Source organism: Peromyscus californicus, unplaced genomic scaffold (genome assembly GCF_007827085.1).
Source record: "Peromyscus californicus insignis strain IS unplaced genomic scaffold, ASM782708v3 Scaffold_17__1_contigs__length_78620276, whole genome shotgun sequence".
NCBI lineage: Eukaryota > Metazoa > Chordata > Mammalia > Rodentia > Cricetidae > Peromyscus > Peromyscus californicus.
The window spans coordinates 56,730,133-56,755,172 of NW_026294469.1; the positions used below are offsets into that span (position 1 = coordinate 56,730,133).

General features: G+C 44.2%; 1 protein-coding gene across 9 annotated transcripts in view; it reads left to right on the forward strand.

Moving 5' to 3' along the window:
• The window catches only part of Ldlrad4 (low density lipoprotein receptor class A domain containing 4), a 367,454-nt gene that overhangs the window by 166,324 nt on the left and 176,090 nt on the right, over positions 1-25,040 (forward strand). For 8 of the 9 annotated variants that reach the window (XM_052742415.1, XM_052742414.1, XM_052742413.1 and 5 more), the window contains one exon: positions 11,848-11,988. In XM_052742415.1, the coding sequence (XP_052598375.1) occupies positions 11,848-11,988 (141 nt within the window). Of the gene's footprint in view, positions 1-11,847; positions 11,989-23,684; positions 23,704-25,040 lie in introns of those variants that run through there. The other variant, XM_052742424.1, reaches the window with a different exon arrangement.

Consider the following 25,040-nt stretch of genomic DNA (forward strand, 5'->3'; position numbering starts at 1 on the left):
ACAAGTGAAAGGCACCATCTCAAAATCCCAGTGTGGGTTGGTCATAGGATGCTCTGGCATTTCTGTAGCTGGTACTTTGGCATGCTGAGGCCAGCCAGCTTTGGTGAAGTCTCAGAAGGCAGGGATTTTCAAGAGAGGAAATTTTATAAAGGCTGTGTGACAGATGAAGGACATTAAGCAAACACTATGGGAGGCTCAAAGTAAATACAAAAAAAAAAAAAAGCCCTGGTAATTTTTAATCCAAAAAGATAAAAATAACAAACTAAAGTCAAGTGCAGCTACAGGAGCCCCATGGGCTGATGGAGCGCCATCTTACTCTCTGGCTCTGAGTCTGTCTAGTCCCAGGAGATCAGTCAGATTGTTTCTATTGAAATAGGAAATGAGACAGGTGGAGAATTTCAGTATCAACACCCAGTTCTCGGGGTGCTAGAAGCTGCCAGGAAAGGAGCTGCAGGCTGTTTCCTGAACAAACAGTCCAGCGCTTTAGCCAGACAATGGGCTTTCTCTGTGTGATACATGAGTGCTGCACTGAGAGGGAACACTGTGAGTTAGGAATTAAGCCAGGTTAACTGGGAAGGGACAGATGGGAAAAGACTAAATATTTATGACATTGTGGGCTAGAGAGGAAATGATTCTGTAAATAAAGAATACAGTTAAAAAAAGCTAGTTGGCTATTTACCTTAACAATCTTTTGTGATTTGCTATTTTTTTGTTTTATTTCCTTCTTTTGTCTTTCCCCCTACCCCTTTCCTCTCTTTCATGTAGAATATGTATTTTCTTACTGAAGATATTTGCTCAGCTAACAAAAAATTTCTCCACTCCAAGGGACTTCGGTAGTCAATGTGAGAGCCTTTCTATGGCTCTTACTTCGACACCGATTTAACAACTATTTACTGGATGTTTATTGTATATAGCAAACCATCTTCTAGATTCTGGGAATTTATCAGTAAAACCAGACAAACAAAAATCCCTGCCCCATGTTGTTTCCATTCTAATGGCAAGATAGAGACTAGGTAGACAAACAGACAGAACATTATGCATGTATTTAACTGTGAAGTTAGAAGAGCAAGCAATGGAGAGAAATGGCATGGAAAGAAAGCAGCTTGGGCCGAGTCTGAGTTGTGTTCATGGTGGACATTTGTGTGAGGCCTGAGAGAAGAGAGGAAATAAGTAAGCAGTATGCTAGAGAGGTGTGCTCCAGGCAGAGGAAAAATGAGTACGGGTGAGCCTGTGTCCTAGGACCAGTGTGCAGGTTGGTACCTGCACACAAAGGGAGAAGAGGAGGGAGGAAAGGAGGGACAAGAGAGCTGATAACCAGATCAAGTTGCGGGGAATGCGTGAGCAGTTGGAGTTTCGCTCTGAGCAACATGAAAGCCACCGGAAAGTTGGAGAAGAGAGACCTGACTTGGCTTCCATTTTGGTTCCATTGTTCTGGTTTCTGTTTTGTGCTTAGACTGTGGGAGGATACTGGAGAAGGTGGGGTACTTGTATGGAGACCACTGAAATTAGCTTTGTAGATGAGAAGACCAGTAAGTCAAAGTGGATGCGGTTTAGACAAGGGTGCCTGGAACAAGCCTCTTTTCCAGATGTGTTTGGGAGGTATAATCAACACTGTTTTAATGGTTTGGAGTATAAAGGAAAGGACAGTTAAAGATCAGTCCAATAATTTCTTTATCTAGGGTGGGGTTTCCATAGTGAAGAAGGTTCATAATGGAGAAATTTGGGTGGGAGAATATATTATTTGGCTTTGAACATGGCAAAATGGATGTCTTTGCTGCATGAAGATGTTGAAAGGCATAATGGGAGGATCTGGAATCTACGGGCTGTATAGAGGTCCTATATACGTGTAGGGGTTGGAGACAATGAATTGTTGGAAACTATGAGAGATATCAGTGTCCAGAAAAGTCATGAACCCTGCCCCCCACAGTTCAGAGGTTAGGGGGTAAGAGCTGAGGCAGATGAAGTAGGCAGGGCTCATCACTGCCGTGGGATGGTCGTCTGGGCCAGCTGTGACCTGTGAAGGTCACCTTAGATGACCCACTGGGGTCAAAGTGAAGGGCATTGGCCACCTGGACAAGCTGTTTAGGTGCAGTGATGGCAGCCAGAAGCCTAAGTGGAATTTGTTTATGGGAGAATCAGAAATTAGAAGCAGAAAGAAAAGATAACATGTAAGAATGTCCAGAATCCAGAGATAAGTTTTTAAAGTAGCTGTCAGATAGTCTTTGGAAAAAGTGCAGTCCACAGAAGCACCCACGGGATAAAGTGGGATTTCATTCTTCGAAGTTCTTAACATTTTATAAACTAATGGATTGTAAGAACTTAAAGAGGTGAGGATATAACTCAGCTGTATAATGTATACTTAGCATAAATGAACTCCTAGGTCAACCCACACACCACAAAAATGAATGTCTGAAAAGACTTGGAATGTAAAAGAACCAGGAACAGTAGTCCTTATTTATAATCCTGGCATTCTTTTTTTTTTTATCTTTTAATTTGTTTTATTTAACTAACATTTTTAAGATTTATTTTACATATTGACTACAGTTTCCCTTCCTTCCTCTCCTCCCATCCTCCCTGCCCCCTTCCTCCCCTCTGCCCCCCATGCCTCCCATCTACCCTCTCCCCATCCACTCTTCCTCCCTCTTCATTCAGAAAAGGGTAGGCTTCCCATGGACTTGAACAAAGCATGGCACATCAAGTTGAGGCAGGACCAAGCTCCTCCCCCTGTGTCAAGGCTGGGCAAGGTAATCCAGCATGGGGAACAGGTGCCCCAAAGCCAGCTAAGCGCCATAATCCTGGCATTCTAACGATGGAGGTAAGAGGGTCACAAGTTTGAGGTCAGCTTGGGCTACATAACAAGACCCTATTTCAATCAATTAATTATTCAGCCAGTCAACCATTCAATTCTTGGCTTTCAAACTGTTTGGTGGAAGGTGCCTATTTCAGGTAAAACCTCACAGTAAGCTCTAACTCATATCACGTTCTGACCATATTCCACCTCTGCTGAGGATCGTGAGGCCCTCCAAGTACAAGACCTAGGGTGTTTGAGGGAATGTTAAAGATGGCTTGGATCAGTTGCTTTTCTGTTGCTGTGATAAAATATCATAACCAAAAGGCAACTTACAAAAGGGAGGGTTTTTTTTGTTTGTCTTATAGTTCCAGAGGGAGATTTCATAATGGCCTGGAGGGGGATGCCATATAGTAGCAGTGGCAGGAACAGGAAGCTTAGAGCTCACATCACGCCTGCTTCTAGGAAGCAGAGTGAGTGAACCGCACGTAGGATGAGGCTATAAACTCTTAAAGTCCACCCGTGACATACATCCTCCAGCAAGGCTCTGTGTCCTCAAAGTTCTGTGACCTCTCCAAATAGCACCAACACGAGGCTATGGCAGGTATTTCTTACTCAAACACCAAACTTCTGACTTAATCCAGAAGCCCCATTTTCCCAACAGGAATGTGGAGATTAAAAGTCTTACTCGAGGATACACTAAATACTGAGTGGGAGATTTGGAGGAAGGCCAGGTTCCCAAGTGTCAGGATAGCATTCGGTCTGCTTCTCCTTTAGTGCCTGGAATGTATTCCTTGGCCCAATCAGTGCTGAATGCTTACGTATCTGACTCGTGGTGGTTAGCCAGAAGGTAAATGTCATATACTGTATGGACTTCATTAGGAACCCAGATTTCTTCTGTAAATACCTGTGCACCTATATATTGATTCTATTACTTGGGTGTGGTCCTCCTGGCTCACCTGTCAGTGGATGGCTCCGAGTTCTCATTGTACTTCATGATGTACACTCTTTGCTTTGCAGCACAACCACAGGAGAGGGTTTTGCAAGGTTAATCTCCATGAATGGGTGGTAAATGCTCCTAGTTCTCATTACATTCAAATACGTTTATTTATAACCCATGGATTGAAAGCTGTTAATGGCCCCCAGTAAGGCATTTAAGATTCCTCACACAGTGGTTGCCTGCCCCTCCCCCCCGGGAGGTCTGTTTCCCACATGGCAAACAGATCCTGTAAGAATACAAATGAGGAGAATCTGGGATCCCCACCCTGTGATTTTTCTGTATATCGAGCATAATGCTGGCTACATAGTTTTTTCTTTGTACAAATCTGTAGATCTGAATTTTCTGTAAATGTGTGCACTCGCGTGCATACGTCAGCGTGCACAGGTACACTGTGCTGCACACTGAAGGATAGATTGTTAAGTGCCATCTTTGAACTCAACATCTTTTCACGCCTCTCGTCTCAGGCAGAGTAAAAGCAAAGCGGGGAATCTGAAAAGCTCCCTGTCTCTCTGGCCCCCTCAGCTCCTTCTAGGTTCTACTCAACCAGTGTCCTTGCCCACTAGGGTCCATGTAGTACTATTTCACTCGTGGGAAGAGCTCCTGATCTTTTTTTCTTGATGTAACTTAAGCAGCATTTCTCCTGTAGGAGTGTGGTGAGATGGAGGAGGGTTTCTGCTTGGATGATGCCAGAAGAAATAACACACTTTATTATTGCTTTTTTACATTATTATCTTTAGAAAAATTATATAAATTATATTATTTATTTGTATGTGTGTGGGTATTTTCATGTCATGGTATACATGTGGAGACCTAAGGACAAATAATTGGAGTTGATTCTCTCCTTCCACCAGGGGATCCAACTCAGGTCATCAGTGCAGGCACATTTACCCACTGCGCCATCTAGCCAGCCCCAAGTTACTGTCTTGATGGGTTCAGAAATTTTGAAAAATTCTCCCTGATTCTCCCATCCCCAAATGGTATTTTCATTTTTCCTATTTATAAGACCATAGGAATCACAAGAAACTGCAAAGCCGGCCTTGACGCAGCACCCAGAGATGGTGACAACTCACACATTGGCCACATAATTTTAAGTCATTTTCCCATGGGCTCTGTAGATACTGGTGTGCTTTCTTGTTACTAAAAGTGTAGAGCAGATGACTCATAATTACCGATTTGCTTTCGGAACTGTGCACTACTCTGCACGAGAACTCAGTCAGGGCCCCTCCTCACACTGAAAACCACAGAAACAATTGCATTCATTCCTGAGTTTTAAATGTGGGAAGTGTCACATGCTGTGTTCAGTCCTAATGGACTTTTAGTGGTGTAGAGACCAATGGTGTTTGGTGGAAGGCCGGGTGCATTTTTCCTCTGAAGGGCAGTTATAGGGCCAGGTGTCTAAATCCGGAGTCTTTGACCTCTTAGGGACAGCACATTGCTCTTCACCTACCTCCTCAGATATTTTTAGACACCTTCAGATAGTCTTTCCATATCATAATGGCAGTGATTGGCCATATTGTAAAATAGTTTGAGATTTTTTTCCCCCTTTTTTGGAGTGGATTTTCTCTTCTGTGAGACTCTTCTGTTGATCTTCTATGGGCAAACACTCTTTAGCATATTATAGTCAACTTTCGGAAGGGCGCCGTGACGTCAGCAGTGCTACTTAAGACAGGAAGGACTCTTATTAAATGTTTGTGGGGCAACTTACTACACAAGTAAAAGCCTTGGAATCCAGCTCTCCCCTTTGAAGCCTGTCTCTGGGTGAGACAGTATCTCCAGCGGTGCCTGTGTCTTTGTGTTGTATGCTGGCAGAGTACGCGCGTGGAGGCATGTAGGGTTGCTGAGGTGTGAGGGATTTCTGTGTTATTTTATTTCGTGTTGTCCGAGAGGTGAATGTTGGTAGGCCACTGTAGATGAGGCCTCACTCATGTTTCTCAGCAAGCATACTTTGTATGAAAACATTTCACTGCTGTGTGTGTGTGTGTGTGTGTGTGTGTGTGTGTGTGTGTGTGTGTGTGTGTGTTCAACCTTGCTGTTTACATGCTACAGGGAGCTGGCTGTTTAGAAGCATTGCTCTAGGGATGTATACCTTCTCATTTCTCAAGATTCTCAAAGCTCTATCTTCCAATTCATCACTGTGGGGTGCTACTATTTTGGCTTCCTACATAGCAGCTGCTCCAACATTCCATCCTCACTGAAGGCTGTCATAGGAGGTAATAATACGGTGAGCCTTATTTGATAAATTAGTATTAAAGATCGTCCCCATGTTCTTGTACAGCACCCTTTAATAAAAATATGGGCAGATCCACCGAAGTAGTAGAAACAGAAAAAAAAAAATGCCTGTTTCTGATTAATTGGAGTACTTATTGCTGGGAGTGAGCAAGGGTTCATGGCCGTGTCTTGGGGTGCCTTGTGCTATAATGGTCATTCTCTTCCTGTTCCCCTGTATTTTTTGGTTTTTTTTTGCTTTTTTACTTACTGTTTGCCTTATTTGTTGAACTTTATTTTTATTATAGGAAATTTTCTACCCTGCAGGAGAAAAGGCAGTATAGATTTATATAAAAGTCAATATGATATTTGGATTTATGTAATAAGAGCTGTGTGTACTGGTTATGGTAAAATTGTTTATTTTTAATTTTAGGAACTTGTTAATTATTTTAAATTTTGTATTACGTGTGTGTGTGTGTGTGTGTGTGTGTGTGTGTGTGTGTGTCATAAGACAACTTGCTGGGGTCAGGTTTTTCCTTCTACCATATGGATGCAGGGTCTTAAATTAACATCATCAGGCATGGCAGCAAGTGCCTCAACCCACTGAGCCATCTTGCCAGCCCAGGACCCCATCAGTGCTTACACAGCTGCCTGCCCTCCTTGTTCCTCACAACTCGAGGACACCGAGGAGAAGGTCCCCATTGCAAGTTACAGGCACTGATGTCAGAGCAAAGGAGCCGGATTCACTGTTTGCAGGTTTGTGAATGGTAGATGTGTGAACCAAATGAGTCAGTGTTGCTGGGTGAACGTTCACAGAAATAGCTCGCCATAGACGGCTCTGCCAATTCACAAAAAAGGCTGATTTTTACAGCTGAGAGCTAACGCTGTCTATAGGTCCTGATTTTGTGATTGAGATTCCATCTGTGAAAACTAAACTTTAGAAGAGTGTAGGAAAAATCAAGAGCAACTTTTTGTTGCCTTTTAACTACTAGAATGTTGACTCTACCAAATGGATTAAATTTAGTCCCGTGAAGCAGATTTGTTCCACGGCTCTGCATTTGGGTTTAGAATACTCAGATTCCTGAGCTGCTGGGGCTTAGGTCCTGCTGTTAAAATATAGCTATTTTTGCAGTATTTTGGAATTCATATGAAATACTAGGATATTCTGTTTCTGTTCTGGTATTGGGATCTAAAATTCCTTGTTTTCTCAAAGTTGATGAAATATTAGAAAAACTTCTCTTAACTGTTCATTTCCTTTCTCTTCTCCTGCATGGTATGGTCCAGCTGGATAATACTGGTTTGTCCTTAATTAGAATGACATTCAGGATAATAAAAAGGGTTTTCTCTCAATTTGATTGAAAATTTGTTCTTCAACTTTGGGTAGCCCAGGGACTCTGAGGTGAAGACGTGGGCCAGTGTGTGTCTAAGTTCTTGTCAATGTTAAACTATGAGTTTCTAAGAGGTTCTAAGACCCTGAAAAGATTTGGTCAAAGTTTTGTATAGAGATTAGAAAAAACCTGAAATTTGGAGAGACTTCTATTATGACTATATTGACTGTAGCCATTTTAATTTGTTATCATTGTTGTTGTTAGTGTGTGTGTGTGCAGCATGCAATGGCAGGTGTCTGAAGATAGAGGATAACTCTAGGAGTTGGCACTCTTTCTCTCTACCATGTGGGTTCTGGGAATTGAACTCAGATCATTGAGCTTAGCTTCAAACTCTTTTGTCCACTGAGCCATCTTGCCAGCCCTCATTCTAACAATTTTTCTAAGAAATCAAAGAGAATTATGGCATAAAGAAATGCTATTTTCTTCATTTTAAAAGCTCTTTTTCTTTTCAAGAAGAGGAGTTATTTGAATATCATAAGTGATTTTAACACTGGTTTCTGAGTTCTTCATTTTGCATTATACATATGAAATCAGTGAGGCTTTGTCATCAAATGTTTCTAATATTTAATAATCACCAGTTTCTCTAAACTTCTAAATTGGTAGGAATACTCAACAAGGTCCAGAAAGAATAGGCAAACAGTAAAGAAAAAGCACCTTGTCTGTCTTCTCTCTTTGGTTTGAGTTTCACTCCTTTGAAAACATTTCCTAGTTCTGGGGTGTGAAAGTGTAGTTTAGGCATCAAAAAGCTTTCGTTCTTATACTTCAGCAGCATGGATCCTAAAATTCTGTGGTTTCTCATTTTCTGAAATATCCCACTGACAGAAAGAGTTGTAGGGACTGGGCACTGTATCCAAAAATTACCTAAGTACTTGTATATTTAATTTTTTAAACTTCAATAAATTAAAAAAAATCAAATATTTTAGTAAAATATTCTTAGCCAAAGAGAGGGCTTCATATAAGTGAGTTGTCTACTTCTCAGGGCCAGTCTTGAATCACCATCAGAATCACTTCAAAGAAACTCTAGAAACACCCACTGTTTAGGTTACACCTCCAGCCATTGAGAGCAGTGGCCTGGGCTGGTACCCAGGTATCAATAGTTTTGAAAGATGCTTAGACAATTCCAATGTGCAGCTGGGGTAAGAGTTTTTAATTTATTGGAATATCGCAGGTACTCTACTTGTTAGAAGACCAGAATATGTGAGGTTTGGGGTAGGAAAGTGTAGTGGAGATGGCCTTCATAAGAGAGCTTGAATCGTGTTGGAAGCCTGCCTTTATCAACACCAGACGTGTTAACATCAACAGATACTTTACCCTGGTCTAAAATTTCATTCAAAGTTTTCTATTAAAGTTTTTTTCTATTAAAATTTTCTAATAGCTTTTCTACTTAATGCTTAGTTGCATTGTAGTATTTTTTTTTTGAGTATTTTCCTGCAACACACGAGAGTTAATAAATTCAGATATCTGTTCTGTTCATTTTGATTCAGGCGGTCATGTGATAGACTTTTAGTTTGATGTTTGACTCAAGACTTGTCATTGAGAAGTTTGGGATTTTGTGAATTTGAAACTTAATGCGTTGAAATCATTATCTTATAAGGAAGAGCTCACTAAGTATATCATAACACAAGCCCTTCCAGGATGCTGTTAAGCCCACTTAAGAAAACCAGCTGTTTTGACAATTTACATGGATAGGCATGCTTATCATGGGCAAGTCCAAAAGCAGATCTTGAAATGGAGACAAGAGAAACGTGAATAAATGGTGATTGTAGGAGGCTGTTGACAGTACTGGTAGGAGTCCTGGATCTCTTCCCGAGGCTCCTTCTGCCAGCAGCCTAACCAATAGGGTGTCCTGAATCAAGGGTTCTGATAAGGCTCAGATTAGATTATTCAGTTATCAAATGAATCTGTTGTTCACTGAGTACCTGTTACAGACTGACTAGCGCAACAGATGTAAGGAAGAAAATGTGTGCCCTGGGAGGAGTTAGAAGAATCAGTTCATATTTTCATTTTATTTGTATTGTGTATGTGTGTCCGTGTGCATGTACATGTGCCTGTATGTGTGGAGGCCAGAGGTCAACACTGTATGTCTTCCTTGAGCCTTCCACATTATATAATAATAATAATAATTGTTATTACTTGAGATAGACTTAGAGAATCTAGAGCTTGCTAGACTGGCTTGGATTGGCTAGATTGTCTGGCCAGCAAGCCCCTGGAGTCCTCTTCTCTCTGCCTCTCCCTTGCTGGTATTTCAGGTCCATGCTGCTATTCCTAGTTTTTGTACATGGTTGCTGGGATCCAAACCCAGATCATCATACTTCGCAGCAAGCATAGCAAACACTTCTCCACTGAGCCACCTCCCCATTCCCGACTCTTCACATTTTTAGAGAATCTGTGCTGTAAATTATTTAATGGGGGCTAGTTTTTTATTCCCTCTGCTTTTAATTTATTTTTAGAGACAGGTTCTAATTGTGTAGCCCAGACTAGCGTCAGACTCACAATCTCCCGAGTGCTTAGATTACAGGCCTGCACCACCATGTCTGGCCCTGCCTGTATTATCAGCCCCATGTTTCCATGCCTCAGTGTATACAGCAGGCACAAAACATTGAGTATTGAGTATAGGAATGCCTGAATCAACCTCATGTTGTTATATTCTCTTGTTGCTTCGAGGTTCCGTATGAACCTGAATGTGGTTGTCTTACTTGAGAGCCTTTTAAACCATAACAATGGCAGACTCTTCAGTTAGAGTCTGACCATTTCCGGGACCCTGAGACTACTTGTTTCAGGCTAATATTCTTTTCATGCTTGGCATTCATCTGAAGTCCAATATTCCCTGTGGAAAGGAAGATAAATTCCTCCCTTTTTCCGTTAAGTTAAAAATTGTCACTTCATAAATGAGATTCTAAACATCTGGATCTTGATCTTTCCACCATACGGGGTGATAGTTCAGTGCTGGCCACATCTGTACCGTGCAACCTGATCACATTCAGCACACAGTTTCTAACTGAGTTGGTGCAGCCAACTTAGAGCTTGTGGGGTGCACTTGGACCCCATTCTCCTGTTATTTTACACACGGCTGGGGTCTGAATGTTTTTTTTTTCCTATATCCATTCAGATTGTGAACCAATGGAAAAATCATAATGCCCCTTTCATAAAGACTCACAAAAATTCTTTGACTTAACTGTGGTTCTTTGTGACAGGTAATATTTTCCTCTCAGATTGCGGTTGTCCTCTTGGATGGTCTCAACTAGTACAACCCTACTCACAGTTAGCAGAGCTGGGAAGACATTGGTGGACTATGGACAGTGTTTTATTTGGAACTTTATTTTAATGGAAGGTTGGAGTTGAAATGATTTGACTCTTGGACCCATGGCTACTGCTCTTCTTTGAGCCAGGAATTGGGCCTTGACAGCTGAGGAGGCTGTGATAGTCATCATCACTGGGAACCTGTGCCTCTTCCTGAAGTTCCTTCTGTTAGCCATGTACCATGTGTGAATCCTCTTAGTTTCTGTGGGTGCTTAAGAGTCCAAGGTGATGTCATGGGTATTTATATGACCCATTGTGTAATCTCTCACCTTTAATGGCTTAATTGTTTACAATGTGTTCAGTTGGAAACTTTATTTTAAAGTCCCATTTAGGTGAATTCCACTTTCAAATACAGATTTGTACTGTTCAGGGATCCTGGGTTCAGTACAGCCAGCAGGGATTTGGGTGTGGGCTCCATACTATTTTACAATCCGTCAGTCTGGTCCTTCACACCCGTGCTTCTTAGGTAGCAGAGAATTATGTTTCCTGTCTTATACTTTTGTAGAATATATTATAAAACATACATTTCAGTATTCAAAGTCAAATGTAAAACTAAATTGAAAATATAACTTCATTCTAGTCCACTTAAATTCATTATTTGGTTTCAGCAAAACATAACTTTGCTATGTTTGGTCAATGAGTATGATGTGACTATTTTTAATTGTATGCATGTAATTCAATTGTATTTTAATTAAATTTAGTCTGTAAATTTAGTATGTAAATATACTGTTATTAACTTTTTCTTAGGCATGAGAGGAATGAATGCTAGAAAATGGTTTGAAGATTTTGTCATGAAACAATAAGTTGGAATTGAAATTTTGGATCTCCCAACTTCTACCTGAGCCTCTTGTTGTTGAAATGTGGGGTGTGGGAAGCTGTCAAGTTTGTTTTGAAGCAGAGTAAGTCTTGTAGGGCAAGAAAGGAAGGATGGAAGGGGGCATCCATGGACTCATTTGTGGGTAAAGCTGTGCCACAGGCAGGCCTCAGAGTGTGGTGTGTTGAATGCAGGATCAGCCTCACCCAGGTCAGTTTCCAGGGCCCTCTAGATAATCCCAGTTCCCACATCATCATGGTGTGCATACAGGAGGTGGGGGGCGGGCGATAACAGTGGGCTACTGAGCACCAAGCAAGCCGACTGCCTCATGCTTTGTTTTGTGCCTTTTCAGAGTGCAAATTCACCTGCACCAGCGGCAAATGCTTGTACCTTGGTTCACTGGTCTGTAACCAACAGAATGACTGTGGGGACAACAGTGACGAAGAAAACTGTCTCCTGGTGACCGAGCATCCACCTCCAGGCATCTTCAACTGTAAGTCCCTCTGACTCACCTCTACGGCATTGTGTCTGATGGGGTTTGGAAGCAGATGGGAGGTGGGAAGGTTATGTTTCCTAGTTAAAGAAAAGAGATGTGCATTTTCACCAAGGTTTTCTTTGGGGAGGGAAGGTGGCATGTGTACGATGGAGAACATGTGTCTTGCTGGTGGTCACTGGTGCTGTGGTTTGTAATGGGGCTTTACTGTTGATCTGAGAAGCCCAAGTTGTTTCCAAGAACCAGATATTTGTGTTCTTCACACAGCTTTAGAGACCTTTTTGAATATATGACTTCAGAAATAATTTTAAATACGTGAAGACAGGTCCATAATTATCCACAAAAATAGAAATATTTCCATGAGACTCTTAAAGGTTCTAGTTGCAGGTTTTGCTATTAAATACCCAATGGAAATAAGACATGTGTCAGGTCTTTACACGTATGACTCCCAAGAGCCGAGGCTTGGAACACTGTCTTCACCTTGAAAAAGTGAGATCAGAATCTGAAATTCATTGGTTTTGGATCTCGTGGTTGTCATGACAAGAAAGAAGAAGAATACAGTTTTTGAAACACTATTGAATTCTGTTTTAAAAAAGTAGTTTATTCTTTTCTGTTTTTCCTTGAGCCAAGTGAAGTGGTTTGTGGGTGAGCATCTTTCCGCATCAGCCTACCTGGGGAGAGCGTTTCCCAAGCCGGTCCTTTCTGTGTCTGGATGGTTACTTCCCCCAGACCTGATGGCAGAGGCTTGGTCTCCAGCCCATGGTACTGTTGTGAGGTGGTAAAACCTTACAGACTTGGAGCCTCCTTAGGGCTGCTCTGCCTTTCATACGGAGATGTTGGGACCCTGGCTCCTCCTTTCTTTTCTTGGCTTCTTTTATTGTTGTTTATCTGAGACAGGTTTCTGCTGTGTAGCCCAGGCTGGCCTCAGACTCACAGCAGGCCTCCTGCCTCAGGATCCTAAGTGTTGAGATTACAGGTGTGAACTAGGATGCTCTCTCTTTTTGGCTTTCTTGCTGACATGAAGTGAATACTTTTGTTCTACGGCTTGCTCAACAATATGGTGTGCTACCTTGGCATAGGCCTGAAGGCAAATGGGGCCAGTTGCCAGTGGATTTAAACCTCTGAAAACTGAGACAAAATAAACCTTCCCTCTTCTAGGCTGGTGGTTCTGAAGTATTTGTTGTGGTGGTATGAAGCTGAGAGATCCGGTCCTCTTCATGGGGATCCTCTTACTGAGACCAATCATTTCAGGATGCATTCGGCCTCTCTTCATACCAACACCATTTTGAGGCATTATGCTTGGCAAAAATTAAATTTGGGGAGAGATGGTTTAGAGCATTTGCTGCTCTTGTAGAGGACTGGGGTTCAGTTTCCAGCACCCACATGACAGCTCACAACCATCTTTAACTCCAGTTTCAGGGGTTCTGATGCCCTCTCTGATCTCCATGGGCAGCAGGCATGTACATGGTGTACATACATCCACACAGATAACACAGTCGTGCACACAAAGTCAATCTTTTTTAAATTAAAATTTTGTGTGGAAATTAGACTACAAAAATGCAATTGCTGTAAATTTGGAGAGAGTTTAAGAAAAACAAAAAACTCCACATTTTTCTCTACATGGAAAACCATGTATGGCCCTGATATAAAAATAACTATGCTCTGGTGAATTTTAAGCCTGCTATTTGTGCTTTCCAAATTCAGGAGTCTCAGTGTTTATTTTCTTAAGAATTTTTGTTTTATCATTTTGAATGTTATTTCAGTGTTAAAAGATATTGGTTATTTGTTGTGTTTGGGGGTGCCCATGTGTGAGTGGGTACCCTTATTCATGTAGGCACATGTGGAAGGCCAGAGGTTGATATTGAGTGTGTTCTTCCATTGCTTCTCCAATTCCTTTTTTCACATGGTGGGTGTATTTCCCTGAACTCAGGCTTGCCATTTTGGCTGTCTTGGCTGGCCAGTGAGCCCCCGGGCTCTGCCTGTCTCTACCCCCTCCCCAATGACACTGGGGTTACAGGTGTACACAGTCACATGTGGCTTTATGTGGATGTTGGGAATCCCAAATCAGGTCCCCATGCTTGTACAGTAAGCCCTTGACCCACGGAGTCACCTCTCTAGCCCCCGAATTTCCTTAGATTGACTGTTTTTCAAGTTCTGTCTTTATGTGCCGAGAAGACACGTCTCAAAGGTCAGGACTGGCTCCGCACTTCCTCAGCGTTGGCCCCCTGCTTTCCTTAGATGATGTTTGTGTGGTAGTATTTGTATAATGCTGCTGTCTGGCTGTGTGCTGGCCAGCCTGTGGTCTTTCGCTTTCTGGATATGGATAGTCTGGAACATTTGTCGGCCGGCAAAGGGAAGAGGACAAGGGAGGAGGGTGGTAGAGGGGAAGAGGGGATTGGGAACTGGATGGAGAATATCTCCCTGAAGACAAGCAGGCAGCATGCCAGAAGACCAAGAACTCTGAGGGCCCCTCTGTCTACCTTTTCCAAGAACACTTAAAGTGTTTTTGAGCCCCACATCTAAACTATAACATGTTCTTCATTTCTGTACTGCACTGGGATTGAACCTAGGACCTTACACATTTCAGGCAAGCACTCTGTCGCTGAGCTACATACCCAGTCCTCTTTTGTTTTGAGACAGTGTCTTGTTACTAAGCTTCCCATGCGGGCCTTTAACTCTGTAGTTCAGGTTGGCGTTGAACACGCAGTCTTGCAGCTTCAACCTCGCTAGCAGCTGGGATTACAGGCTTCTGTCACTGGGCCTGGTTAAATGTGCTTTGACTAAGTGTCCTTGTTTCAAGCTAAACTGCTGGAATGGGGCCCCAGGAATACAGCTTTCTTAGCGGTCAGCAGGCCAGCATCTGCACAATTAGGTTCCAAGAAATGGCTATTGTGTGCACTACAGGGGAACGGACAATCCAAGTATTCATTTAGAGCCTTGCAAGGCTTAAGTGCTTGGTGAATATAAACTTGTTCCAAGCTAGACTGATGGATTAGGATCCTGGTCCTAGGACTTAGCAGTTAGGCAGGTTGCTTTTGCATAAGGAAGTGACTGAATCCTGTAAGGCCTAGGTTCTGGTGTCTATGAAATGGGCATAATTTCTGCCCTCTAAGATTGCACGTGGGTTTAATGAAAGACCTGGAAAGTGTGAGCTACATAATTGTATTGTCAGCCTTCTCCTTCTCTTTCTCTTCTTTCCCCCTTCTCCCCCTCCTCCCCAGCTCCTCCTCTTCCTCTTCACATATTGCTTGGACATCTCTTGGGGAGCTGAATCAGCATAGCTTTATAGGATTTGCCTCCAATGTCACCCCACTTCATGTGTAGTATGTTTCTAGGTGTCCAAGAATGAGTGCGCTCCCAGAAATCAGTGTTCCCTACTCATTCTGTCCCCTCGGAAAGATTCCCTAGGGACGGTGCCAGCTGGAGGTGCCTGCGGCCTGGCTGGGAACTAGCTGCCCACTGCCTCCACTGAAGTACCAGAGGGAAGGAGGCCCATCTGTCCTATAAGGAACACCCCCCTCCCCACAAAGCCTGTTGCTGGTCTGTTCTTTGGTTTCTTTTCTTTTCAGTCAGCCCGAGAGGCTAATCTAATATGGGATGAACGTATGCATTCTCCCCGTCTCTCTCACCCAAAGAGAGCACGAAGAAACAAGAGTCGGCTCCTGCTAGCTTCTGTGTCCTCGAGGCCGTGTGTGAGCTGCCAATGGGCGGCACGGACTCTTTATTGGCTCACCTATGGTACCTTTCTATAGCAGATGGACAGTGTGCCCTTTGCAGAGTGCTAACTTCATAAATAAATTTCACCTTCCCACTCACCTTGAAGAAAGTAAAGTGTTGCAGGAATTCTTGTGTATGAACTGTGTGTGTGTGTGACACACGCACACACGCGCCCCCCCCCCCCCCAACAAACAAACAATAGCAAAACCCAAACCTCGTAGCACCTATTCTTGATCCTATTTGGAAACAGAGTCTACTTATTTGACCTGCTTTGTTTCCTTAAAAATAATATTGAATCTTCTGATATTTGATACTTAGAATGAAGCGAAGTGGAACCTTCTGGATCCAGATGACTCACATCAGTCTTGCCTCTGCCCTTGGCTTCAGGTATGCACCAGTGCTCAGATGTCTGTTAGCTCTGTCTCATCTGATAATGTTTAGCATGAATTAAGGTTAGGAAGAAAGCCCCACTGGTGCTCATAGTGTATCGACAGCCTTTATACCACCTCGAAGTAGCTTTTCCCTTCAGAAAATGTTTGGAACCTAGATCTAGGCGTATCTGGTTTCATCTGCCCCTTACTCAGCTGACTCTCGCCAGATACTCATTGACTGAGGCAATTTTATTTTGCTGGTTTATTTTGCTCTGAAGCCATAGTGTTTTTCATGGATGTTGAAGGCTGGACTAGCATTGATTATCTCACAGAGAGAGTTTCCAGATGTGTCTTTCAGTAAAAGAGAGACTATGCCAGCAGACCAAACTCCCAGCTTTTCTCATGTCTTTTCTTTGGCTGTTCTACTGTACTCCTGAGCACTAAATATGCAAATAAGGTTAGTTACTGAATGTCTTGTCTAGTCATTGTACTAGCCATTATGTCAGAACGAAGAAAACAGATCCTGCCGTTACAGTCAGTGCTGAGAGATGAAGGAAAACACATAGAAAGGTAACTACAACCAGACATCGGAAGCATTGGGTGATTGGTCCTAACAGTGTGGGGTTCAGGAGTGAAGACAGAATCATTCTCCTTGTACTAGTAACTGCGGCTTCAGGAAGGAGACATTCAGAATGATGGGGGAAGGACCCTGGCGGGGCTTCAGAGAGCAGAATGAGGAATAGCACTGAGGGTGTTGCAGTTCGGCGAGGGTGTTGCAGTCCGGCGAGGGTGTTGCAGTCCGGCGAGGGTGTTGCAGTCCGGCGAGGGTGTTGCAGTCCGGCGAGGGTGTTGCAGTCCGGCGAGGGTGTTGCAGTCCGGCGAGGGTGTTGCAGTCCGGCGAGGGTGTTGCAGTCCGGCGAGGGTGTTGCAGTCCGGTGAGGGTAGTACAGTCCGGTGAGGGTGGTACAGTCGGTGAGGGTGTTGCAGTCCGGCGAGGGTGTTGCAGTCCGGCAAGGGTGGTACAGTCCGGTGAGGGTGGTACAGTCGGTGAAGGTGTTGCAGTCCAGCGAGGGTGTTGCAGTCCGGTGAGGGTGGTACAGTCCGGTGAGGGTGTTGCAGTCCGGCGAGGGTGTTGCAGTCCGGCGAGGGTGATGTATCCCTGAACAGGAACGAGGCCACTTGACCTGACAGGGTGAGCCTACTATGGCTAGGCACAATGTGGGACAGACGTGGAAACTGGGCTGGGGCCCGAGAGGAGCTGGCACACGATGCTATGTCTTCTGCATATGGTTTGCTGTGCCTCAGAGCCTGATGCTAGCTGGCGTCGATGTACTCATTCTTTACTCGGCAAACTGGCCATGTGCTGCCTCAGTGTTCCTGTCCAGCTGGGAGTTTCCCGTTGCTTGTACTGTCACTGCAGCTCAATGGGGTGGGGGTGAGGAACTGAGTTCCTATGGCCTCGTAGACGCTATCATCTGCACAGCTTGGAAAGGGCTGCACATGCTCAGTCTTAAGCAATCGCTTCTGAGGGACTCTGTGCCACGCCCCTTCCGAGACGGCCCAGAGTTGACAAGATTGACTTCTCACTTTCAGCTCCAGTGGAATTTCCAGTTAACCGGAAGGAAGGATCCGATTCAGAGAAAGTGGGGGAGCACAGCAGCTCCTGTCCTCACCAAAGGCGGAAGCTGCTTCCTTCCCTATAGGTGGCCTCACAAAACTGACTCTCACAAGCCTAACAGAAGTGCCCAATTAAGCCAACATTTTAACTTCAAAACCTTTTCCAGAAATAACCACCGTCCCCCCCCCCCCCCGCCCCCCAGGCCAGGCCAGTTGGAGGAATGGCAAAATAAGATATAATCTGAGCAAACTGCTTTCCTTCCCAAACCAGCTTCCCCTTCTTCAGTAATGTCCCCAGTGTCTAGGCACCGAGTAGAAACGACCATCCGTTGTACCTTAAGCTTTCAGGTGTCTTTGTGCATGAGCACTTCGGACCCGATAGAAAACCTACCCATGACCAGGGCTTACAGTTGCTAGATCTATATTCTTTTCCTACAGTTATTGCAGCAAGCATTAAAAATAGTTCCCCATATCACCAACTATCCTATAGATTGCGCACCTAGTTCTGCAGGGGTCTTGTTTGCATCTGGGTTTGGTTTTTGTTTTCTCACTAGTCTTGTTGGCATTACGAAGCCATGGCTTCCAGTGTGGCCACTTCACACACACACTGTTTGTTGATCCTTGTGCCCTGCTCCGCTTCCCCGTCTCCCTTCTAGATGCTTCTCTTCCTCTTCCTACTGCCACACCCCTACCTATTACTTTCACATTCTGTGTTTTAGTTTGTTCTGGGTGCAGTTTGTCTGAATTAGGATCCAAAGCCAAAACGTGATGGTGGTGGTGGGTAGGGATGCTCTATGATGCTCTCTGTAAATACCCCTTCCAAACCCTTTTCACCTCTTCATCCCCTCTCCAGTTGTGACTTTTCACGGTCTGGATTGTTCATTTTATAGCCTTCCCAAGCTGAATCTTTCTGTTTCTCCGTGGTATCAGTGAAAATGCAACGATGCTCATCCGTTCCTTGCCATTCCTGTGTTTTTTTTTTTTTTCTGGGTTGGTTGAGCAATCTGGAGAGACTCAGTTGTGAATGTTGTATGCATATGTAAAAGTACTTCATAGGGGTCAGCTGTCTCTTGTCAGCATGCCTGTTGTGTCTTTATGTGCTGTTACTGGCTGCAAAACAGTCCGAAACTAATTCTGTGCTCTCCACTGTTAATTTATCTATAAGGAGATGCTCCCATCAACAACAGGACCGCTCACCCTGAGGTATATGTCACACAGGAAGAATTAATTTAACTATGAGCGATTTCTCTGTTGGTCTTCAGGTATAACCGGTGATGTTTCTGTTGTTAGAGACTGGCCAGTTAAAATAGTGGGATGCACACATCTGGCTTTTGTGGCAGCCCTTTCTTCTCTCCTCCAGGAACCAACTCCCAGAACTTGCATTCTCCCCCTGTCTGCCACCACCAGCCACACAACCTCACATTTATATGATTGGTGTTTTCTTATGGCCTGTTCATTCTGAGCTCGTTGCCTTCTGTTGAGCCTACCTGGCAGGCCCCGGGACTCAATTGTCTGGCTCCTCCCCAGAGGCCCTGGTTGCCCACTGGCACCTCATTGCGGGTGGGCTCTGCCCTGCCTCTGTCCTGTGTAGACTTCCGGCACCACGGTGTGTCTTTCCAGTTTCCCAGTCAGACCTCTCGTCATTTCCATTGCCCACCTCAAGTCTCCTAGCTGCCAATCACTTCCTGGATGGCTCCCTGTGCACAGCTCTCTCTCAGCTGCTGCTTCTGGAATCACCTGCTCACTGCCAAATCCAGCAGACGGTTTTTCCCATTTCTTTCTTTCTGTATGTCAAGTGTGTTGCTGATTAGTCAATAAATAAAACACTGATTGGCCATTGGCTAGGCAGGAAGTGTAGGCGGGACAAGGAGGAGAATAAAGCTGGGAAGTGGAAGGCTGAGTCAGAGAGACACTGCCAGCCGCCATGATGAGAAACAGCATGTGAAGATGCTGGTAAGCCACAAGTCATGTGGCAAGGTATAGATTAATGGAAATGGATTAATTTAAGCTGTAAGAACAGTTAGCAAGAAGCTTGCCACGACCATACAGTTTGTAACCAATATAAGTCTCTGTGTTTACTTGGTTGGGTTTGAGTGGCTGTGGGACTGGCAGGTGAGAGAGATTTGTCCTGACTGTGGGCCAGGCAGGAAAACTCTAGCTACATGCATGTGGTACCTGGCTACTCATTTCTTACCTCTAGACCAGCCCTTGTGTTTCTACTGTCTGAGTGAGTGATTTCTCTTCCAGTTGGTCAAGTGGGCCACTCTTTTCTGACTCTACTCCATAACCAGAAAGATGTTACCTACGTGGAGGCCTGTGGCACTCTGTGCCCTCGTAAGGTATTATCCGTCAGCACATGCACAGGGTTAATTCTCAAAGGATGCTAAGTTCTTAGAAGGCAGGAACTATGCTTACCACTTTGTATGCTCGATGCTCCTCCCAGAGCATGGACCGTACATATTAGACCCTTGGAAAGCATCTTTCCTCTGCTACTACCCAACACACTATTGTATGCCCTTCAGAGTACCAGACCTATAAGGTTTCTGCTGAAGACTTAGCTTCACCTAGCATAATACATGGCATATGCGGTGTAGAGGGCATAGGCCTGTAAATATTTGCTGAGTCAGCGTGTGAATTATTATTATTTTTTTTTTTTTAGAAAATTCAAGTCCGATCAGAGAAGGAAAAGGCTGTTGTTTGCATGACTTGTTATATAGCTAGTGGAACTGGGGTTCAAAAATATCCATACTGTCTTAGAAAACTACGTAATAAGACAAAGAAAAGATATAAGGTCTGGCCTTGCCAACTTATCTGTCCTTAAATGTGTATTTGGTTACCATAGATACCAAACTAATCAAAATATAAGCTGCTCTAGTGCAACTATTTTTCCTAGAACTCACAATATGGTAGAATTTGTGCTTTGTTAAGCATAAATTTGTAAAGACTCTTCAAGCAGGCAACCCTTGAGGGATAAATCTTTGTTTTTCAATATGCAAATGCTTATATACACAGTATACACATGACTATTTCATGCCCAGAAAATTATGTGAAATGTTTCTCACTGGGTCATAAAGACATGTTTGTGTGTGTGTGTGTGTCTATATATGGTGTGTGTGTGTGTGTGGTATCTGTATGTGTAAGTAGTATGTATATATACAACTGTGCCTATGGTGTGTGAATGTGGGAGTGTGTGTATGTGTGTGTGTGTGTGTGTGTGCATGAGTAGATGAATGTGTAAGGGTGTCTGTGTGGAGTGTGTATATATAAGTGTGAGTGTGTAACCCCAGTTTCCTGCAAGTCCTACCAAGTAGATTGTCTCTTCTTTCAGTATATTTCTTACACCATAGGTTTCTTGGTAGTGCTTAAAGAAAATCCTTTCTTACAGGCACCGTGGAATAGTCATTTTAAACAATGACTTAGGGCCCAGGCTGTACTTCAACATAGACTATTAGGCCCCGCGTTCCAACTGTAGAGTCATCATTGACTGTGACTCTAGGACAGCTGATGAGTTTCTTGTACCTTGACTCCACCCTCTCTGGAGTGAGGGTTATCATATTGATATCTCACTCGGAAGGGAGTTTCGAGGATTTAATGAAATTGTGCAGAACAATCAATTACAGAAAAGCCTGGCACACGGCAAATACTCACCAAACACTCCCTCTCTGGAGGCCTGCGGCTTCCTGGGGGTGGGGTGAAGTGGCAGGGAAGCCTCCATTTGCTGAGGGCCAGCTGTTTGCACACATCATCTCATTTGTATCTCTTAAAACGATCCTAGAAGGCATTCACAGGAACGCCATGCTTGGAGAGATTAGCTAATTGCTTCAGTCCCATAACCAGAACCCGGTGCTGTGGCTGGGAGATTGAATTCAGCTGTGTTTTTATTTTTGCCTGTGTTTTTTCCCTCTCAATGGTATTTTTTTTTTTAACTAAGATAGGGTTTTACTAATTAGTTCTTAAAAGATTTACAGGATTTACGGTGCAAAGATCAAACAGTCTACTATCCTGAAGGGTCACAGAAGTGAGTGCTCCAAGAGCAACTATTTATGTAATGAGGTTTAATTAATACATAGATTTTGATTATCTTGGCTTCACACTGGCTTTTCAAATAAAAATTTGAAAAATAAACTCAGTAGCCCCAGCATGTCAGGAATCATTGGAATACTGACCTGTCCTGGATCCTGGCCATCCATGTGACCTAAGAGAGCCAGATCCACCTCTGTTTGACCTTCCTTATTCGAAGCTAAGCTCTGAAGATGAGACAGCCTGTTGGGCCAACTCTAGTTTAACCATTGCAACCCCTAAAGCCAGCCTCACCCAGCAGGGGCTTTCACTGGGGGACCCTAATGTCTCTCTGGAACTTGCTTGGGTTGTATGGCCCTTTCCGTTCTTCAGTGTGCCAGTGGGGGAATGGAACTGTGGAGAGCATGGGACAAGGGTCTTCCGGTTTGTTGTGTTATATCCAGGTACGGTTACCAAGGAGACTATGAAGTGTCGGTATGCTTAATGCTTAGCTATGGATTACCTTGGTCAAGGCCAGTAGCAAAGGCTGCTCAGTGAGTCGGGCTGTTCTGTAAGAGCGGTGGGCTCTTTCACAGGGATCACTGCCATCACTGCCCCCTCTTTCAAGTTAAGAGAAATGAATTTATGGAAACACAATTAGACATGTGACAGTGGCCCAAGAAACATTTCGAGCAAGGCGAGGACCAGGATGTGTGGGTCTCTTGGCTGACCTAGAGACTCTGCTGGATCCAGTTGCAGTAAGTTGTCACTGAAAACAAACTTCTACCTGGGTGCTTGGTGTCAGGGGAGGTTGTGGGGGGGGTGGTGAGCCATGAGGGGTGGAGACACTGGCCTCTGAGGTTCCCACCCTGCCCCGCCCCCTTTTGTTAGCTGCCATTGTTTCTCCAAGAGAGTTTTCAGATCCGTTCAAAACTTACAGGGTCTTAAACCAAGTCACTCTGACTTCTCAAACAGACAAAGGTAAAGAACAGCAAATGGGAGGCAAAGAGCTTAATGCACCGGGCATCATTTTCTCCTGCTGTGACGCTACATTTACTCAGATAAAAACAACCTCTGAGATTTACATTTTGACTCGGTTGCTGCTGCTTTCATGTGTACAGGGCTGTCCTACTTCAGATGAAATTTATCCACTTCTTTAAATATTTAGTAGTCTAGCATGGATGTTAATGAAAGTCTGGTAGTGCTATTTTGAGAATTGCAACAATGATAGTAATTTTCAGTGTCAGATTCCTGCTTTGCAAAGGGAAAGAGGCATGGGAGGAGGAGGAGGACGACGACGAGGGGGAGGGGGAGGGGGAGGGGGAGGGGGAAGGGGAGGAGGAGGAGGAGGAGGAGGAGGAGGAGGAGGAGGAGAAATGGTTTCAGTTCTAATAGAGTTTGCCATCCGCTGGGCCGTGCCAGACAGATGGGTCATGAATACTGTCTAGACATTCTCTGCCTGAGCAAAGCCCTGGTCTCTAAGGACACACAGTGAGACGCCTGCCGGCTTAAGTAACTGGGGAAAGTCAGGGCAAACTCTCCTGCAGTCAGATAGAAATCAATTCGGATCTTGCTTCCTCGCAGAGGCCCAGGGGCTGGTGAGAGGGGAGGGGGATGTTCAGAGAAGAGGCCCGCCCTCCCACTGATCAATTTTAGTGCAAATGTGACAGGTATTAAGCAGTTGGGACATCGTGAAAGGACAGTTGTAGTGTGGTAACATTATCAATTCAAACTGTGCTCTATCACAGAATGCTGAATGATAGGATTCAGATCCAGGCCCCAAAGGGCAGAGAAGAACTATGATAAAAAAGGGAACATGGGCCATCGAATGCATATTGAAGAACCTGGTACACTCTAGTGGAAACTGTTGCTCCTGACTGTTCATTTTCTAGGGACCAGGCTCTTAATTTGGAAGGGTTTGGAGACTCACTTGGCTTGCCCTGCCTTATGAATGAGAGTCTTCCAGAGGAGGATCCCTTAAGGGGCAGCTCTACTGTGCTGTGGAAATAAGGTAAAAACCCCATAAGCCCCATGTTTGGCTGTGCTTGCACAGGGATTATTGCAATAGCTGTTTTACTCATTATTTCCTGTACCAGGAATGATGTTTACATGATGCTGGCAGTGAGTATCTGTCCTGGAGACTGTTTATGTAAAAGTGGCGAATGGGGCAGGATCACAGTGAAGGTGAGATACCACTAACCAGATGGGCTGAGACTCAGGTTCCTAGAGAACAGCTCCCTCTTTGACTTGGTAGTGATTGGTCATGATTTTGCTTGCCAAGTTCTGCACACTGGTGTGTAGTGAAGTCTGCAAGGGATCGTTGTTGTGGGAGCTGAAGTTCAGTGCTACCATGTGATAATGGATAGAATGCAGAGATGAAAGTCATCCCTGAGGTATAGCCTCAGGGTTGGCCATTGGAGCTGACGGATTTTAGTCATGTCTCATGGAGACACAGCATAGGGCATTTAATAAGGGAGAAGCCTAAATCTGGCAATGACCATTTTTTTCTCTCTCTTTGCATTCCTGTTATGTGCCAAGAGCTAAGAGCAGAGGGAAACAGTGATGGTCTTTGCCCTTTTCCTTCACAGAAAGCAAGAGGAAATTGATAGCTGAAGAGTAGTCTCAGTGTAGACAATCACTGGAGAGGAAAGGAAGGTCCTAAGTTTCAAGCGCTTGCAGGTCTCAGGAGTGAGCAAGCCTGCCCCGGTCCAGATGGCTCTTGTCAGAAATATCACTGGAATTGTCCAGAACGTGCTGCAGCCCTTCAGAAATGCTTCTTTCCCTAAGCTCTTGCCTGCTGTCTCCATCCTCTCACACTTGGGGCATAAACTGTCTCACCCATGAGATGACCTGTAGGAGCTAATATGTTGTAGCACTGAGGTCGGATGTGTAGGTGTGATATCATGCTTCCACTAACTGCCCTGGACGGGGAGCCACACTTGGCAGATTCCACAGCCTCTTGTTTCTATAACTTACGTCTGCCCAGGCTGGGTTCAGATATGTGCCTTGGTCATAAGGCTATAGTGTTACCCCAACCCATTGAGAGGAAGAGTATGTTCTTACATGGACATATGTCTGTTCTAGCAGGGACATTTGATATGGCCATGGGTGGCTCTATTATGGATGTTACCTCCTTGTCTTTAGTGTGGATGCTTGGTGTCTGCTGCCTTATTCTAAAAATTGGGAGGGGAAAAAAGCTGAATTAAATCTTTGCTTCTTTGATTCTGGGGACCTGGATTGTTCCTGATGAGGGGGTAACAGGCAATGGGGTATGTGTGCTGCCATCCTATCTGACCAGGTTGTGTTTGCTTTGGGGTGGCAGGTTCAGTCCAGCTATGTCTGTTGAGA